This window comes from Felis catus, chromosome B4, assembly GCF_018350175.1.
Source record: "Felis catus isolate Fca126 chromosome B4, F.catus_Fca126_mat1.0, whole genome shotgun sequence".
In the NCBI taxonomy this organism is placed as follows: Eukaryota; Metazoa; Chordata; class Mammalia; order Carnivora; family Felidae; genus Felis; species Felis catus.
This window is the reverse complement of record NC_058374.1, coordinates 41,537,402-41,555,198: the sequence shown is the minus strand read 5'-3', so window position 1 is coordinate 41,555,198 and position 17,797 is coordinate 41,537,402. Positions and strand designations below refer to the sequence as shown.

Sequence of the window (17,797 nt, the reverse complement as noted above, 5' to 3'; positions counted from 1 at the left end):
GAGCTGCCTAACTGCCTTTGGTGTGGGGGAGGGAAGCAGGGTGGATAAGGGGCTACAGAAATTGCCCAGGAAACGGGGGCCAGGGAACCTGCCCATAATTGCCCTGGCTTCTGTCTTGTGCCCTCTGGTCCTGCCTCTAGAAGACTCTGATTTCCCTACCCAAGTGCAAACAAGTCTTCTTTTCCCTGGGATCAGCCAAGCCAAACTTGGAGCTTAGACAAGGAACCTTCCTAGGAAACCACTGGCGACCGGAAACAAAACACAAGCAAGGGCACACAAAGGCATGCACAGGTTTCCTACCCAAAGATGACTGAAGCCAACCCCGGGCCTGGCCACACTGCTTTCCAGTGACACAGACATTTGATCCTCTTCTTGAACTTGAGTGGGGAACCCCACCCAAAAGCCCCCTTTGTTCGTTCTTGGGCAATTCCCCTTCCTAGGGCAGGGGCCGGAGCAGACCAATGTAGTCAAGGCTTAGCCATTCCTAGTTGGCTCCAGGCCTTTTCCAGCCTCATCTAGCCTGTGCCCCCACAGAGCCGTACCCCAATGCCTCTGTGTCTTTCATACTTCTACATATTTGCTCAAGCTATTTCCTCGGCCTGGAAGCTTTCCACACCATCTGGAGAACTCCTGTGTATCCCTTAGAACCCTACTCAGACACCTCTACTTATGTGAAGCCTTCTGCCCTTTCTTGTCTGCCCCAGATTTGCTCACTTCCCTCTCCCCTGGTCTCCCATAGCACAGCATAACGTCCCTTGGGGTGCTGATGTTGCATCATACCTTCTTGTTCACTTGTGTCTGCCTCCCCAGCTAGACTGTGAGCTCCTTGTGGTCAGGGAATGAATCTTGTTCATTTATGTATCCTCAGGGTCTAGCCCAGTGTCCCGCTTGGAGCAAGTAGGCAGGCGCTCAACAAATGTATGTTGCATAAGGAATGTCTGGAGGGCTGTATGGGTGTAGGGAGTGGATGCAAGTCCCTGGGCCCCAGACTTCCATACCCCTTGGCTTCACTATGGAAGGGTACATTCTTCAGGGGCATTGGCAGAGACAAACTTTGCTGCCAGCTCCTCCATGGGCATTGCTGAGCACGTGCTAGGTGCCCATCACCAGGTTAGGGTGCAAGAGCGAAGTCACGGTGCTGCTCTCCTTGGGAGACCTACTGGGCAGTGTTTGGGATGACTTACCATCGTCCACTGTCTGGACTTTCTTGTCCTCCCCAACTTTACTTACTGTCATCAGTAATCCTCCTCTGTGATCACTGAGTGCCACCTTCCATGCAGCTGTAAGATAAAGCCCTCACCTGCCCACCTCCCCATCAACTGTCCGGTAGTGGGGGTGGTGTGAGAGGATGAGACTCAGGCCAGTTTCTTCTGGAACTTCAAAGCCTGCTATGCTGTATTCTCTCATCATTGCAGAGAGAGCAGCAGCAGCAGCAATCCCCCCCGCCACGCCGCTTTTAATAAAGGATAAACTGAGGGGTGTGTGAGTTGAACCCCAGTTTTGGGAACCCTGGTTCCTTTCTCTAGCATCAGACCTGGCATCCGGAAGTTACTATTCCTCGTCATCTTTGGGGACACTTCCCTTGCTGCCTTGGTCTTACCCCTCTCAGTTACAATCTCCCTGTCCTGGGGGCCATGGGAACCTTGGGGAAAGAGGGGGAGATGGTGAAGGGAGTGGAGAGGTAAGAAAGGTTGTGACCAGGAACTGACGTGAGGACTTCTGACTTCCCTTTCCTGAACTCAAACTGATGGGGGGAAATGGTGGTGTCACAACCACCATTGGTGTCCAATGGTGTCCTCGTCTGAGCCCTCTTGTCTGCTTTCTGCCGCAGCCCAGCCTGGGCCTTGCCCCTCCCCAGGCCCAGCCCCTCTCCTCTGGCAGACTTCATTATGGATGATGGCAATCAGTTCCTCTACCCCCACCACCCACCCCTACTAACCATGCTGGAGTTTCTTTATCTCCATGCCCTATCTGTACGTACCGGTGGGCCCCATGGTTTAGGAGTTAGAATTGGTGTCAGAGAAGAAAGGCTTTAGGTTGCCTCCTTTTCCATCTAGGGCAGGTTAGCAGGTGAAGTGACTTGCCCAAGTTCATGATTCTTACAGACCCAGCTTGGAGCCAGGTCTCCTGCTATGACCCACCATGTCTCCGTGCCACACATGGAGTTGGATGGCAGGGCTGGGGCTAGAACCCACGTCACCTTGACTTGGAATCCAGTGCCTTTGCGATCACTCTGTGCTGCTGTGGGGGTGTGTGCGACATGTGATGGGGAGGGGTCTCTGCTCTTCTGTCTTCATCCATTGCTCTACAAGCCATAACGGCCAATTCCATCATCCCCTAGTCGCCCCTCTGCTATTTCCCCATCTCTCCATTCTCTCCCTCCATTGTTTCTTTTTTGCCCTGGAAGGATTATGGCTATATTCTCACCTCCTCCATGAGATTAGTTAGCCTTTCATAATCCTTTTTTTTTTTAAGTTTTTATTTATTTTTGTAATAATCTCTATACCCGAGGTAGGACTTGAACTCCTGACCTGGAGATCAAGATTTGCATCCTCTTCCTACCGAGCCAGCCAGGCACCCCAGCCCTTCATGTTCTTACAAACATCCATCCCTCACCATTTGTTTCAACGTTTATTTATTTTTGAGAGACAGAGAAAGAGAACGAGCAGGGGAGGGGCAGAGAGAGAGAGGAAGAGACAGAATCTGAAGCAGGCTCCGGGCTCTGAGCTGTCAGCACAGAGGCCAACACAGGGCCATCGGGGCTCTAACTCACAAGCCATGAGATCATGACCTGAGCCGAAGTCAGTTGCTGCACCGACTGAGCCACCCAGGTTCCCCAAACCATTTTTTTAAAAACAGAATTTATTGAACAAATTAATATCATATTTTTCAAAATTTAAAGTAAATACACATTTATCCTAAACAATGAAAGAAACTCTCTTTTTGCACCAGGCTACATATAATGGCTTTGACAACTGACACAGACTATTAAAAATTCCTTGTAACACTAAAAATTAGGACATTAAAGTTATTAATTGTGAATACTATTAATTGTGCAACTTTTTTTTATTGAAAAATTTTTGTGTTTATTTTTGAGGGAGAGACAGAGAGCTAGCGGGGGAGAGGCAGAGAGAGAGGGAGACACAGAATCTGAAGCAGGCTCCAGGCTCTGAGCTGTCAGCACAGAGCCCAACGTGGGGCTTGAACTCACAAACCGTGAAATCATGACCTGAGCTGAAGTCAGTGTTTGACGGACTGAGCCACTCAGGCGCGACTAATTGTGCAACTCTTAACATTGCTACCACTTACTGAATGCTTCATATATGGTAAGCACTTTTTTCTTTGGAAGCTGGAGGATGGGGTGGAGTGAAGTCAGCCAGAGAGAGATGGGAGGCATCTGAGCTCCACTGTCATCTACAGATGTCCTACTCTTGGAATCAAAAAGGGGAGGCCAGGGAGAGCCAGGGAGTGTGGAGTCTAAAGTGTGGGGTCAGCTGGAAGATCAAGGGGAGAGGGAACCAGGAGCTCTGATTCCAAGTCACAAAGACCTAGGACCTCACCCTCCAGTCTCCCTGCATTTCTAGCAACCTCAGTAGATGGAGGACCTTGGGCCTGGATGGGGTATAGTGAAGGTCATTGTGCCTATAGGATATTTGGGTGAACGTTGTAGCCTTGTGGAATTCATCTGGGAGAGACCCTGCACAAATGGGGGTGGCATGAAATACCCAGAGTCAGAGTGTGGTGTCTGACTCAAGGGGACGGATAGAAAAGTGGCAATGTGTCTATCATAGCAAAATGGGCCCTTGGACTGAAGTTGGGGCTCGGGGGTTTCAGCTGGCGGTGCAGAGAACATGCCTTGTGTGTCCCCAGGCCTCGGTTTTCTCTGAGACTTCGCTTCAGGTCATGATCTCACGGGTTGTGAGTTTGAGCCCTGTGTTGGGCTCTGTGCTGACAGCTCGGAGCCTGGAGCCTGCTTCGGATTCTGTGTCTCCCCCTCTCTGCCTCTCCCCCACTAGCTCTCTGTCTCTCTCTCAAAATTAAACATAAAAAAATTTTAAATAAAAAAAAGAACCACACGATTAATCTATAAAACAAGGTGCTGTAGCAGATTATGTCTAAGGTCAATTTGGATTGATGTATCAGAGTATTTGGGAAAGGGGGCACTGAGAATATACTGGTAATACCTGATCCAGGTATCTGTGATTTTCACGAATAATTATCTCATCAAGCCTCATGACAGCATTTTTCCCATGTAGGTGGGCTAGGCATTGTTACTGTCAATAAAGGAGGCTTGGTGGAGATTTTGCGTTCGTTTTTTTTTTTTTTTTTTTTTTTTTTTTTTTGCGGCAGAGCCACATCAGCGCCTGGGGGGGTTCCAGCCCGGCAGAGAGTGAATGAGCACCAGATTGGGGGGGTGGTATTAGGGCCCCAGTGAGGGCAGAAAACTAGGGTTTGGGTTTACTCCAAGTTTGAGTTTGGGTCGGAGGGGTAAATTCCCAAGAAAGCGAGAGATTTGGGGTGTCGGTGGAGAACTCTGGGGCTAAGGGAGGAGTTCTTAAGGAACACCGAGTACCTGTCATGGATCCTATGCTTACCTGTCCTGTCTCAGTCAGTCCTTACAGTAACCCCATGAGCTAGGTGCTCTCTCTCCATTTCACAAACTGGAAAACAGACCCACAGAGTGTTGGTTATTTGTCCCAGACCACCCCCAGCTCAAAGGCAGAGGATTCTGAACTGAAACCCAGTGAGTTTGACTCCAAAGCCCTGAATCGTTCCAGTGCTGTTCACGTGGGGAAGGCCGGGTGACTGGGTGAGGAGGGAGGGGCTTATCGCGCCGTGGGGGGGGGGGGGGGGGGTCGGGAGGGGTCCGGTTGGTGGGTTGCGGGCACCAGGCTGCTGGATCCGGGACTCTGGCGCCTCTGACTGAGCTACGAAGGGTTAAAGACCTTCGCCCCCTCCTCCCGCCTCCTCCTGTCTCCTCCCCCAGGCTCTTCCTGTCCCGAAGTTGCAACACCCCATCTGCCACTCTCCCTTCCCTTCTACCTCCACTCTCCTTTCTGCTTTAGTTTTCTCCCAGTTCTTCGGACTCGGCTCCGGCTCTGGCCTTCGGGGTGTGAGGTCCTTGGGATCAGGCGGTGACCTTCACCCCAACCCCATCCCGCTCAGCTTCCCTCCCCGGGGTGCGGGCTCTTCTTGGGACCTCCCGACCCCGCGCATCCCGGACTCCGGTCGCCGCCGCCGCCGCCGCCGCCGCCGCCACTGCCTGAGCCCTGATGGGGGAGTGAGAAGCCACAACTGGCCGGACATGGGCCTCCCCACCGTCCCTGGCCTGCTGCAGCCACTGGTAAGACCCGGGACGAGGGCCTAGTGGGCTGGGGGCTGGGGGGAGGAGGGGGGAGGGCGCCGCCCCGCCGGAGTGGAGTGGCCCTCGCCCCGGGCCCCGACCTTCGGCCGGTGTGGCCCAACTTCAGACTCGGCCAGAAGTTCGGGTTTCCCATTCTGAGGCCTGCTCTGAGTCGGAGGCAAGGCCGAGGGTGAAAGGGAACCCGAGGACAGCCAAGGAAGTTTGCTGGGCTTTGGGTGGCCAGGAATGTGGGGGCAGGTGATCCCCGGAGGCGGGGCGCATTTCGGAAGGGTAAGGAAAGGAGTGGAAGAAGGACGTTTCGTCCTCTCGGAGTCCAGATGATTCAGAGTTCTGTCCTCCGGTCAGCTGGCCAGCCGGTGTGTGTGGGGTGGGAGAGGTGAGGCTGCCCGTGGACTCTGGCTGAACAAACCTTGGCAGGGCGTAGGAGTTGGATGCTAGTGAAGGGGGAAACTGAGTCCGGGAATGGAGATGGGCTGGTGGGTAAGTTTGGGATGCTGTGTGTGTGTGCCCGTGTGGAGAGGGGGTATTTGGGAGTGGAGTGGGAACCGGATAGGGACAGGGCAGTGGAGAGCCCCCCAGGGCCAGGACGCCCACCTGCTGGCATTCCCCACTCTCTGCTTCTGGCTCAGCTTCTAGGCGGGTGCCCTCCGTTGGACTGACTCTAGACAGCTGCCAGCGCCTCCACCTGGTCCCCGACCCTGTGGCCAGCCTTCAGCCCCCTCCCCACAGACCCAAACAACAATCTCTTCGTTTCTTCTTCCACAGATCAGTTTGGGGAAGTTAGTAGAAAGTTGTTTTCGTCACTGGAAAATGTCCCTTTCTTGTGCCTCAGCCTTGTTTCAATGTATCCTCCATCTCCCTGCATGTCCTGGAGTCAGCCTGTGCGATACCGGGAGCCCCTGTCCCCCACCTAGTAGGGCGGATTTTCCTGGCCTGTGGTTGGCCAGTTTCTCCTGGGCCCCTGCCTGTCTCTGGCCCCCATCTTCCGCACTGTCCTCTCTGGGTCTTGTCCTGTCTCTACTAACCATTTCTTCCTTTTCTGTTGGTTTCCCCAGAAGTCTCCTTTCTGAACCTTTTTCTCTCTGGTGCCTCCCTCTCCCTCTCTTTTCTGCTGGGAGTCCATGTCTCCAGACCGTGATTCCCCGTGCAGCACCTCTCTCTCAACCTGAGTTCTTACTCTTATTCTCACTGTCTCACCTCCTGTCTCCCCAGCCTGTCTCATGACTTCTCTCAAGCCTGTCCTTCTCCCAGGCTCCCTCAGCCCCCATCCGACTGCCTTGTCTTCTCTTCTCTCTTTGGGGGTACATCACTTGGATTCAAATCCTGGCTCCCTCACAGACTAGCTGCCCGAACTTGATCAGGCTACGTAACCTTTCATGTCTTAGTTTCTTTATCTCTAAAATGGATATAATGATCACTACTTCCTAATGGTGTTTTGAAGATTAAATAGATTGACACACAGTTGACCCTTGAACAAACATGGGTTTGAACTGTGCACGTCCACTTATATGTGGATTTCTTTCCCATTAAATACAGTACTGTAAACATATTTTCTTTTTCTAATTTTCTTACTAACATTTCCTTTTCTCTGGCTTACTTTCTTGTAAGGATGCGGCATATAATACACATAACACACAAAGTATGTGTTCATCAATTGTTGATGTTATCGGTAAGGCTTCCAGTCAACAGTAGGCTATTAGTTAAGTTTTGGGGGGAGTCAAAAGTTATACGTGGATTTGTGATTAAGTGGGGGGGGGGTGCTGACGCTCCTAATCTCTGCATTGTTCAAGGGTCTACTGCGTGTTAGATCTTCAAAGTATTAAGTGCTGGGTCTGTGCTAGACATTATTTTAAGTGCTGGGGTGACAGCAGTGAACGAAATCTCTGCCCCCATGGAGTCTACATTCTAGTAGAAGAATAAGGTCTAGCAAATAGAAAGCACTCAGTAAGCGTTAGATTTGTTTTGTTAGTATAGTAGGGATTACTCGGGGGCTCCTGTGCTTGGAAGACAGAGGAGGCCTGAAGAGATAAAGGGAAGTGCCTGGTGGCAGGGGCGGAAGATGGCAGGTGGGAGGTTGGCTGTGAAGGGACCCAAGTTCAGCTTGGAGCTGGAGGGGAAAGAGAAGGAATGAAAGGCCTGAGCTGTTTTCAATTGCTCACCAGTCACTGGGCAATACCGCATGCACCAGAGTATGCGTGTGGGTGTGTGTGTGGGAGGTAGTGGAGAAGAATACAGGAGAGAGTGTGGCAAAGCTCCTAGGATTTTGCTGTTCTCAAAGAGCTTGCAGTCTGGGAGCCAAGATGGCTTACAGCAAAAAAATGAGCTCAGAACAGTCTGGGGAGAATATCCACAAAAGCGTTTTGATGTGGTGCCCTGGGACACGGATGGGAGGCAGGACCAGGGAAGGGAATGAGCATCATTCAGCTGCTTTTTCTTGCTTAGCTGGCCTCGTCTCTGGTGTCTCTGCCCCAGGAACCCCTCCTGCATAGACTGCAGAGCCTACAATGAATGGATTGTCTCTGACCTGGCTGAGAGCTTGACAGCATGAGTGGCGTGAATTCACTAGGTCCCTAGCAGCTATATGGGACCTGGTGCCCATGTGATGCTCCCTAACTCTATGGAATGACTCGAGGAACAGGCATTGGTCAGATGGAATGAGGAAGAGAAAGCCTCATAGAAAAGTGGATTTGGAGTTGAGATTCAAAGTCACTGACTGGCAGCGTGGCTAGAAAGAAGGGAGACTGGTTTGAGGGAGAGTAGGGGAATGGAGAGGTGGGATTTTGTGTTGGAGATGGTGGTGGCAGGAAGCTGAACACCTTGGCTGGAGATGGAAGGACCATGTTGAGGAACAAGAAGATGTGAGAATGAGAAAATTGGAGGGAGTGGGAGCGGGGATGAGAGAGACTTTGAATGTGGTCCCAAGTAGAGGAATTCGAGGAATTCATTCATTCATTCATTCATTCATTCATTCATTCAGAAGCAGTTCTCTGAAAGACCCATGGCAGCTGGGAGTGTGTTCAGAATAGCAGTGAGGTACCTCTGCAAATACACAGGGAAGGAGTGACTTGTGTGGAACTGATGTTCAAGGTCAGGCTCTGGAGAAGAAGATTCCCACACATGTGGGTGCAAGTTGAAGCGTGAACACAGATAAAGTGCGTAGGATGGATTGGAGCAGGAAAGAGGCTGGTGGCTGGGCCATCAGCTGGAAGACAGTTGCAATAATGTGAGCGTGAGGCAACCCATGGTTATGGACAGGACTGAGAGATCATGGAAGACGGACTGGCGAGATGAACTGACAGGCTGGATGGCCACAGGATCGGGACGGGGGACCTTGAGGAGAGAAGGGTGGCAAAGCTCTCACACTGTGGGTGCTGAGAAGTTGGTGGTGTAACATTTGTCTAGACCAAGAGATTGATGAACTAGGTTTGGGGCATGTTGAGGGTCTGGGAACAGCTAACTGAAGTGCATACCTAACAGACTAGAGCAGGGCTTCTCAAACTCTTATCTGCCTTCGGATCATTCACCAGTGATACTCAAAAGGGAGTGTGCGTGTGTGTGCATGCGTGTGGGAAGGAGTGAGCATAGTTTGACCACTCTCCCCTGGAGATGAGTATGTTCCTTCACGGGAGCCCTGACTCTTCTATTTCCCTCTCTGGGAGTCACTGGCTTCGACTGGAGTGGAAGACAGATGAGTCGTTAGATTGGCCAATCAATGATTATTCTGCTCCTTTGGTTTTGGGGGCTGGGAAGATACCAGGACCATAAGACACTATTTCTGACCACACACACTCTTTCTGATCGCTTATCTCATAAGAGTTTATGGTCCTTTCGGGGAGATCATATCTACACGCTCAGGATAATTATAATAAGATCCCAAAGTAGATATAGTTAATTCCTGTTATTGGTCTTCACAGGGGGCTGGGCATCTAATGAGCTCAAGAGGAGGAAGCGGCATTAATGGAGGGCTTCAGCGGAGGGAGGTGGGATCTCAACCGAGCTCTTGGAGGAGAAGCTGTCATAAACTCCCCGAAGATTGACATTAAAAGAACAAACACGTTTTAATTTCGTGAACAAATTAATGCAGGGGAAGGGCACAGCTAGGTCATGAGGTGCCGGGTCAGGGTTAGACCACAGGGTCGCTCTGCTCTCATCCTCTCCGCCCCCTCTGCAGCCCTGGTACAGGAAGTCTCACTTTAAAGTCTCCCCAAGCGGAAGTTGTGGGGGAGTTGGAGGGGTGCTGGGCCACCCCCTCAACTGTCTCTCCCCAGGCACCTCCCAGCTTCCTGCCCTTCCCCTGCTCCAGGCGACAGGTGCAGGCTGGCTAGGGTCTTTGCTCTCAGAGCTCACCTCCTAATTCAGCTGCAAGGTGCAGCTGCTAAGAAGGACACGCTCCCCAGAGCCAGCTGGTGTGGACTGGTGGGGGCCTGAGGCCCTGGCTAGGAGGGGTCAAGAGCAGGCTGGCTGGGGCACTGCTGGGGACTATGAGAGACCTGGGAAATAGTGCTGGCTGTCTTACATCCCTTCTTGCCTGCCTCCTTACTCCTGGAAGTGGGCGTTCAGGGCTCTGGAGTTTTTCCTGTGCTGCCAGTGGACTTGCAGGGAGGGACTATGGAGACTCAGAACTGGCCTTATTTCCTAAGGATTGTTTGGGGACCCCAGGGAGGTCCCCAAACCCAATCCAACTGGCCAGAATCAGTCAGGCTGTGGGAATGCAGTGAACCCCGGGTGGGAGGGCAGCCTTAGTTTACTTCCTTTTGGAACTGGGGGTTGTCAGAGGCCTCCTGTGAGAATCCAGGGAAAGGGCTGGTCGGTTGGGGACTGGTTGGATGGGGAGGAGGAGCCCGGGTGGGGCCTGTTCTAAAGGAAGGATGCTGAGGGGCGGAGAAAGAGCTGAGTGGCCCCTCAGTGGGGGTGGGTAGTGACCCGCTGGGAGGAAGCCAGGGGTTGAGGAGACTTCCCTTTGGGATGGATTGGGAGAGGGGGCCATTTCCCGAAATATGCGGGCCAAGTGGGACAGGGGTCTGTTGCCGACTCTTTTGAAGGGGAGGGTGGCAGGGGGAGGAAGTGTGCTCCGAGTGGGGGTTGGAAGGAGAGCCTGGCCCACAGGAGAAAGGGCTCAGATGGGGTTCTCATTGCTGGCTGGTCCCTTCAGCCTTCGTGCTGACTCATGACCCTTGAGGAGCTGGGGAAGCTGCTGGTTCTATCTCCCTTCCCCTAGATGCCCTCCCTCCCTGGCCTGAGTCACTGGGCGGAGTTGCTGGGAAAAGATTTCTCTTTCCCGGATCTGACTTAACCCCCAAAGTGCTGGAGACGCAGGGGGATGCTAGGCTTGAGAAAGCCTCTCTCCCTCCCTCCCTCTGTCCTTCCTTGGAAGCTTACTCCTCACAGGCCTGTGGTCCCTGAAAGGCTCCCCACCAATGCTGTGGGGGGTGGGGGGAGGCAGAACTGGAGCCCCCAGTTTTTCTTCCTGACTTTGTCTCTGCCGGTTGGCTTTGCTCCTGCAGGAGGGGGCCCTGCATGGAATTTCAAGTGCCAGTAACCTTGGGTCCTGAGAGCTCTTCGGGGAAAGGAACCACAATTTCAGGATTGGGAAGTTCTTCCCATAACCACCCTGAATTATTCCTGTGGCCCTGGACGCCCCTGTCTTGTTCAGGGGAGACGGCATGCTGGAGTGGCTCAGGGAGGGGACTGCTCTCTGAGTAGGGGAGCGCAGCCCTGCCTTGGCCGCTGCTCTGTTTCTCAGTGTGGCTTCTGATTGTGGCTGAGGCTCCAGCTTCCAGGCTGCAGTGTCTCCCAGAGGGTGACTCAGGGCAAGCACGACCTGCCTGCCTGCCTACCGGGCTGTGGGCTGCTGTGCTGTCCTGTCTCGGACTGGGGTTTCTGTGATCAGATTAGTCTGTTTTTCTCCAATTTTAACATGCTTTGAGGACATCCTCTTATCTTTACATAAAGCAGCTCTTATAGCAGAGGGAAAAAAAAAGAAAATCAAGACCCAGGAAAAGCCAGAAAGAGGCTGATTAAGAGATCAAGGAAAAAAGTCTAGGCTGGAGCTCAACACTGACTCCTGGCTTTGCTGTCCCTGGCTCTGAAGCCAGAACTGGGCAAGTGATTCAGCTGCTGAGGGCTTGCCCTGAGGCTGTCAAAGGTGCCTCTCAGAATGCCCCTGTGTGCAAAGGGCATCGCTTGCCCTGAGGCTGTCAAAGGTGCCTCTCAGAATGCCCCTGTGTGCAAAGGGCATCGCTTGCCCTGAGGCTGTCAAAGGTGCCTCTCAGAATGCCCCTGTGTGCAGAGGGCATCAGGACTCCGGCCCATCCTCAGCTCCTGACTTGATGGTCACCTGAGCCCGATCACCAGCCTCTGGATACATACATTGTATGTAACCTACATGCCTTTTTCCAATCCTGCCTGGACCTAAACTTTGTCAATCTCCTACCTCATTCCCACCTTGAAACTTTCCCTTTTACTGCCCTCCCCGTTTGCCCTGGCCAACCTGGGGTATTTGTGCAGATTTAGTGGTGGAAGGGGATGCAGCATGAGGTCTGAGGGCAGAATCCTGAGTGAGGTTTTGATACAGATTTATAAAGAAACTCTTCCTTTTGCCCACTCCCTACAAATGGTGCCCACAGAAACGTCACTTACTTCCACTCCAATCTGATTTTATTTATTTTTAAAGTTTTAGTTATTTATCTGTTTATTTATTTATTTGTTTATTTTGAAAGAGAGAGAGAGAGCGCAAATAGGGGAGGGGCAGAGAGAGAGGAAGAGAGAATCCCAGCTAAGCGGGCTCCATTGCTGTCAGTGCAGAGCAGATATGGGGCGTGAACCGTGAGATCATGAGCCGAAACCAAGAGTCTAGTTGGACGCTTTAACCAACTGAGCCACCCAGGTGCCCCCTCCAATCTGATTTTATAAACATACCCTTTCTACTGGAATTACGCAATCCGGGAAAGTGCACAGATCTAACTGCTCACCTCTGTGGATGTTTACAAAGTGAACACACTGTGAACATAGCACCCAGAAGGAGAAACACCACTTTAATATCCTTAAGGCTCCTTGTTGGAAGTAAGGGCCCCAATTGAGGTAACCAGTTCCCAATAAAAAAAACATTCCTCGAACACCCGCCCTGTGTCCAGCACTGTTAACTGCTATGGGAAAATAAGGATAAAATACAGTCCAGGCCTGGGGTCTACTAGTGTTAACTTGGAGGGACAAAAAAATTAGTACACAGAACAACTAGAGAAGAATTAAGCACTAGATCCCATGGGGCCAGCTGTCTAAGCTTAGAGGAAGGATATCCAGTGTGAGCAAGAATGGCCCCGGGGCAATGTTCCACTGAGAAAGGACTTGAGCTGGGAAGGCTTTGAACTTGCTACCTCTAGGGTTCCCACCCTCCCTCTCCTGATAGGATCTCCTCTGTCTGATTCTTCCCCAGGTACTTCTGGCTCTGTTGGTGGAAATATACCCATTAAGGGTTACTGGACTGGTCCCTCACCTCAGGGACCGGGAGAAGAGAGCTATTCCATGTCCCCAAGGAAAATATATTCACCCTCAAGATAATTCCATTTGCTGTACGAAGTGCCACAAAGGTAGGAGAAAGTGGGAACAGTGAATCACCTCAGTTACGGGGTCCTCCTTCTTCCTTTGCTTTTTCCAGATATTCTAGAACTTGGGGATCTCTGACCTCCAGGCTCCTAACTTTGCTGCCTCTTCTGGGCTGGGATTTTCTCCCTTCTTTCCTCTCTTACAGACTTCAGAGGCGTGGCCCTGGCTATTCTCTCTAGCATAGGGCTCCTTCCTTGAGCTCCCGCTGCAACCTAACTGATCCCCCATCACAGGGACCTACCTGTACAATGACTGTGCGGGCCCAGGGCTGGACACGGACTGCAGAGAATGTGAAAATGGCACATTTACTGCTTCAGAGAACTACCTCAGACAGTGCCTTAGCTGCTCCAAATGCCGAAAAGGTGAGTCTCAGGAGGTGGCGAGGGCTCTAAATGGAATGTCAGGCGGATGTGTTAGAGCAGTGGGCTCACCTGTCTGTGTGTGAGGGCAAACACAGGAATGTGCATGCATAATTGAGTGCAGGGGTGTGGGCGTGTGTACAGAGAAAGACACACTCGGTGGGGGGGGGGGGAGGTTGTGCTCACACCCTGTCTCCTCCCCCCTCCAGAAATGTACCAGGTGGAGATATCTCCTTGCACAGTGTACCGGGACACCGTGTGTGGCTGCAGGAAGAACCAGTACCGGTATTACTGGAGTGAAACCCATTTCCAGTGCCTAAACTGCAGCCTCTGCCTCAACGGCACGGTGCAGATCTCCTGTGAGCACAGCTCTCCATAGCCCGGCCCCGCTCCCTGCCCCAGGGTTGGCCCTGTCTCAGGGGAAAGGCCTCTGCCTTTCTGTACCCCAGCCCCCTGACCCCACACTTCCTCTCCTTCCCACTCCCGAAGTCTGTGGGACCATTCTGGCCATCTGCCCCCTGCCCCTCCTAGCTTTCCCTGTGGTCCTTGGTGCAGGGTGCCCCTCCTCTAGCTGTATTGTATCTCTCCCCACAGGCAAGGAGACACAGAATACTGTATGCACCTGCCACGCGGGGTTCTTTCTTAGAGGGAATGAATGCGTCTCTTGTGTTAAGTGAGTATCTCCACTGGCTGCTGGGCACTGGATCGGGTGAGGGGGCTTGGGGTGGGGCGGCGAATGGGGTGGCTGCAGGTGAGAGCCACCAGCAGGGCAAGGGAGACAGCCCAGGATGCTCTGGTTCTTACTGACTGGTTGACTCTTGGTGTCAAAACACCAGACAGTCCTTCTTCCTGCCCTCCCGACCCCCCGCCAGAATTGTTCCTAAAATCTGAAGAAGTCTTTGGGAATAGAGGCTCATACTCCACGGACTTGCAGTTCTTTGAACTTAGATATTTGGATTTTGGGGTGACAGGGTCTACTACATATAGTTCATGGATTCTAGGACGCACATTTTCATGTCTCTGAAATCAGACTGCATCTTACAATTGATGATGTATCATGGTTTAACTGGCAGCTCTGTGTGTGTATGTAGTATGTAAATGATGGTGCTTTTTAGTGATGGCATCTTTGAGGCAGTATGGTATTTCTTCCCCAGTCTCTGTTCAGGCCTCCTCACTTCTTTTGGCTCCACAGGGTCTGTTCTTGCATACTTGCTTGCAAAGAAGGAACTCTGAGGGCTCTACAAGTTCAAATCTCAGCCTAGCCACTTATGTGTGACCTTGGGCAAGTTACTTAACATCTCTGAACCTTAGTTTTCTTACCTTTAAAGTAAGGATAATGACATCCACTTGGCAAAGCTGTACAGCTATAAAGTAACACCAAACTATTTGTTTTCTTTTTCTACTAAGTGTCTTTTCTCCTTCAAAGAGCTTTTACATTCATTCCATGTGGTTCTCACTGTGAGTTTGTGAGGTCGCCTCTTCCTGCGGAGCATTGACCTTCCCAAGTTCCTTCTAGCCCCCCATGGAGTTCTCATTACTCCTGCTGCCCAGTGACAGCTTCCAGCGGGGGGAAGATGTGCTTGTTCTAGAGTGTTCTCTGGCTGCCCCCCAAAATAAGTCTTTTTAAAATTTTCACATGCATGTTTGACCCCTCTTTCCACAAAGTCAGGGATTGTCACTAGCAATGTCATCTCAAGAAAAAGCTCTCCAACCTCTCTTTGCCATGGGATTCTCACAACAGTTCAGTGACAGCCACCATTTATCGAGTGCTTCCTATATGCCAGGCATAATGATCTCACTTCTCAATTCTGACAGGTGGGTAAGGGTCTTACTTTACTGATGAGCAAACTGAGGCTTACAGGTTAAATGACATGCTTGGAGTCACAGTGCCAGCCAACGAATGGACTGGAATTCACACCCTGCCCCTTACTGCTTTGAATTAGTTCTTTCTACACAGCCTCCTTGAGATTACTTCCAATTCTAAAAGGAAATGATTTTGTGATTGGCTTGCGTTACATTCCTCTGAGTCAGGAGAGGTTTAATTTCCATTATTTCAAGAGATAGCTAAAATGTTTGGAAAGCAAAGAAATTTCCAACAGTATGGAGTTTTCTTCTTTTTCCTTTTTCCCCTGTCTTCCTCTTGGGGGAGGGCCCCTATGTACCTGTGCGATCTCTTCTTTCAGCTGTAAGAAAAACACAGAGTGTACGAAGTTGTGCGTACCCATCGTGGAAACTGTTAAGGACCCTCAGGACCCAGGTGAGGAGAAATAACCTGCTTCCCATGCTCACCTGCCCTCTCCTAATCCTTGCCCCTCCACCTACCCAGCCAGCCCTGCCCTTCCTGCTTCCCTTCTCCTCTCACCACAGTCTGCCTCGCCTCCAGGCACCACAGTGCTGCTGCCTCTCGTGATCTTCTTCGGCATTTGCGTTTTATCCTTCTCCATTGGTTTAATGTGCCGCTACCAACGGCGGAAGTCCAAGCTCTTCTCCATTGGTGAGTGGGGCCCTTGGGAGGGGAAAGCTTGCTGCTGGGGGATGTGGGAGGGGGTTGAGTGGGTGAGAGGGATCAGCATGGAGGGAAATGAGGGAGTGTCCCCTTAGCTTGCTGCTGAGGACCCCGCTGGCAGGAGGTGGCCCTGATGGCTTGGTGAGAGGTCACAATGCATCAGTAGGTCTCTTGTCCCTGGGGCCACTTTGGCCCTGAAGCATGTCACCACAAGTCCCCAGGGCCAGCCCCGGTATGGGCGCCAGGGCTGAGAGAGGAAGTGAAATTTGTGACGCTTGGTTTCTTTTTTCTCAGTTTGTGGGAAATCAACACCTACAAAAGAGGTAAGATGAAACCAGGAACCTACCCCCAGTCTTTCCCGCTGATTGTCCATTACAATCTTGTAATACCTAAATGACCCTCGGTCACCCTTAATTCCAACCCCCCTCCAGAAATAAAGAAGGTTCGGGCTGTTTGTCCTCTCCTCCACTAACGCTGTGCCTTCTCTCTTTCAGGGAGAGCCTCAGCCCCTGGCCACAGGTCCAGGCTTCAGTCCCATCCCCAGCCCCACCTTCAGCCCCAGCCCCACCTTCACTCCCAGCCCCACCTTCACTCCTAGCGACTGGGCTAATTTGAGGGCTGCATCCGTCTCCAGAGAGATGGCTCCACCCTACCAGGGGGCTGGCCCCATCCTCTCCGCGGCTCCAGCCTCCAGCCCCATCTCCACCCCAGTTCAGAAGTGGGAGGACAGCACCCACACTCAACGCCCAGAAGGTGAGCTCCTTGCAGGGGCAGGTGGGTGGAGCTCCTGGAGGGCGCGTGCGCGCGAGGGGACGGGCGGGGCCGCCTCCGCGGCCAGAGGCTCACCGCCCGGCTTCCTCGCAGCGGATCCCGCCGACCCGGCGACGCTGTACGCGGTGGTGGACGGCGTGCCCCCGTCGCGCTGGAAGGAGTTCGTGCGGCGGCTGGGGCTGAGCGAGCACGAGATCGAGCGGCTGGAGCTGCAGAACGGGCGCTGCCTGCGCGAGGCGCACTACAGCATGCTGGCGGCCTGGCGGCGACGCACGCCACGACGCGAAGCCACGCTGGAGCTGCTGGGCCGCGTGCTCCGTGACATGGACCTGCTCGGCTGCCTGGAGGACATCGAGGAGGCGCTGTGCGCCCCCGCCTCCCTGTCGCCCGCGCCCCGCCTCCTCCGGTGAGGCCACGCCCCGCCCCGTGAGGGGCCTGCTCTGAGGACCGCTGCCTACAGTCGGGGCGGCCCAGAAGGACGGTGCGAGGTGCCCTCCGGATCCCCTCTTTCTGGACAAGGGACACGAAGGGGCAGGCAGAAGCTGGCAGCCACCTACTTGGTGCTACTCCCTCAGTGTACACAGAATTTTCTCCGTTTTCGGAGCACTGCCGGAGGGTCAGCCTTGTGTGTGTGACAGATGTGTGCGTGTGATCCTGAGAGAGGCTGAGTGTGCCAGGAGCCCCAGCTTGTGGTTGTAGAGATGAGGGGCGCCATGCCTCATCACCCACTTTGGGTTTGGAAAACCCAGCAACACAGCTTCGGGGCCTCTGGGTGATCCCTGGGCCCTTGTCATAGTAGATAAGCAATCTTTTTTATCAATTATGTTACACTAATAGAAACTGGGCACGCCTCTGCCCCCTGCCTGGACAAGCACAGGGTGAGCTGACCTGTCCGAAGGCAGGGGCAGGCACAGAACAATGGGGCGGCCAGCAGGAGCTGTGGACTTTTGTAAATACACTAAAACTCTGGAATTAAAGCTCTGCTCCTGGACGGAGTGGTCCTTCTGAGTGGTGGGTGTGGGAGGCTGGGGCAGAGACTGCGATCCTGATGGGGGTGGGCTGGGAAAAGCCCTGAGCTTGGGCCAGGTACCCCACCACCATGATACCAGCCGACAAAGGAGCAGCCTGTGCTCACTCTCTGACCCCTTCCTCATCAGGTTCTCTTTCTTCCCACCCTTATCTAGTAATGACCAG

The 17,797-nt window shown here is 52.8% G+C and overlaps 1 protein-coding gene and 1 long non-coding RNA gene across 5 annotated transcripts; one reads left to right on the top strand and one right to left on the bottom strand.

The window, feature by feature from the left end:
- The first annotated feature begins 4,882 nt into the window (after positions 1-4,882).
- TNFRSF1A (TNF receptor superfamily member 1A) lies at positions 4,883-17,594 on the top strand. Of its 4 annotated transcripts, none has more exons than XM_045060763.1 (10): positions 4,883-5,344; positions 12,798-12,951; positions 13,201-13,329; positions 13,536-13,685; positions 13,921-13,999; positions 15,510-15,583; positions 15,710-15,820; positions 16,127-16,155; positions 16,327-16,606; positions 16,697-17,594. In XM_045060763.1, exons 1-10 carry the CDS (start codon positions 5,306-5,308, stop codon positions 17,011-17,013), a joined length of 1,362 nt encoding a protein of 453 aa, XP_044916698.1. In that variant the 5' UTR covers positions 4,883-5,305; the 3' UTR covers positions 17,014-17,594.
- On the bottom strand, positions 15,334-15,829 carry LOC109501436. Its single transcript, XR_002159484.2, has 2 exons — positions 15,689-15,829; positions 15,334-15,509 (listed from the first exon to the last, which is right to left on the bottom strand). It is a non-coding gene; the product is annotated as an uncharacterized LOC109501436 (long non-coding RNA).
- Positions 17,595-17,797: the final 203 nt, after the last annotated feature.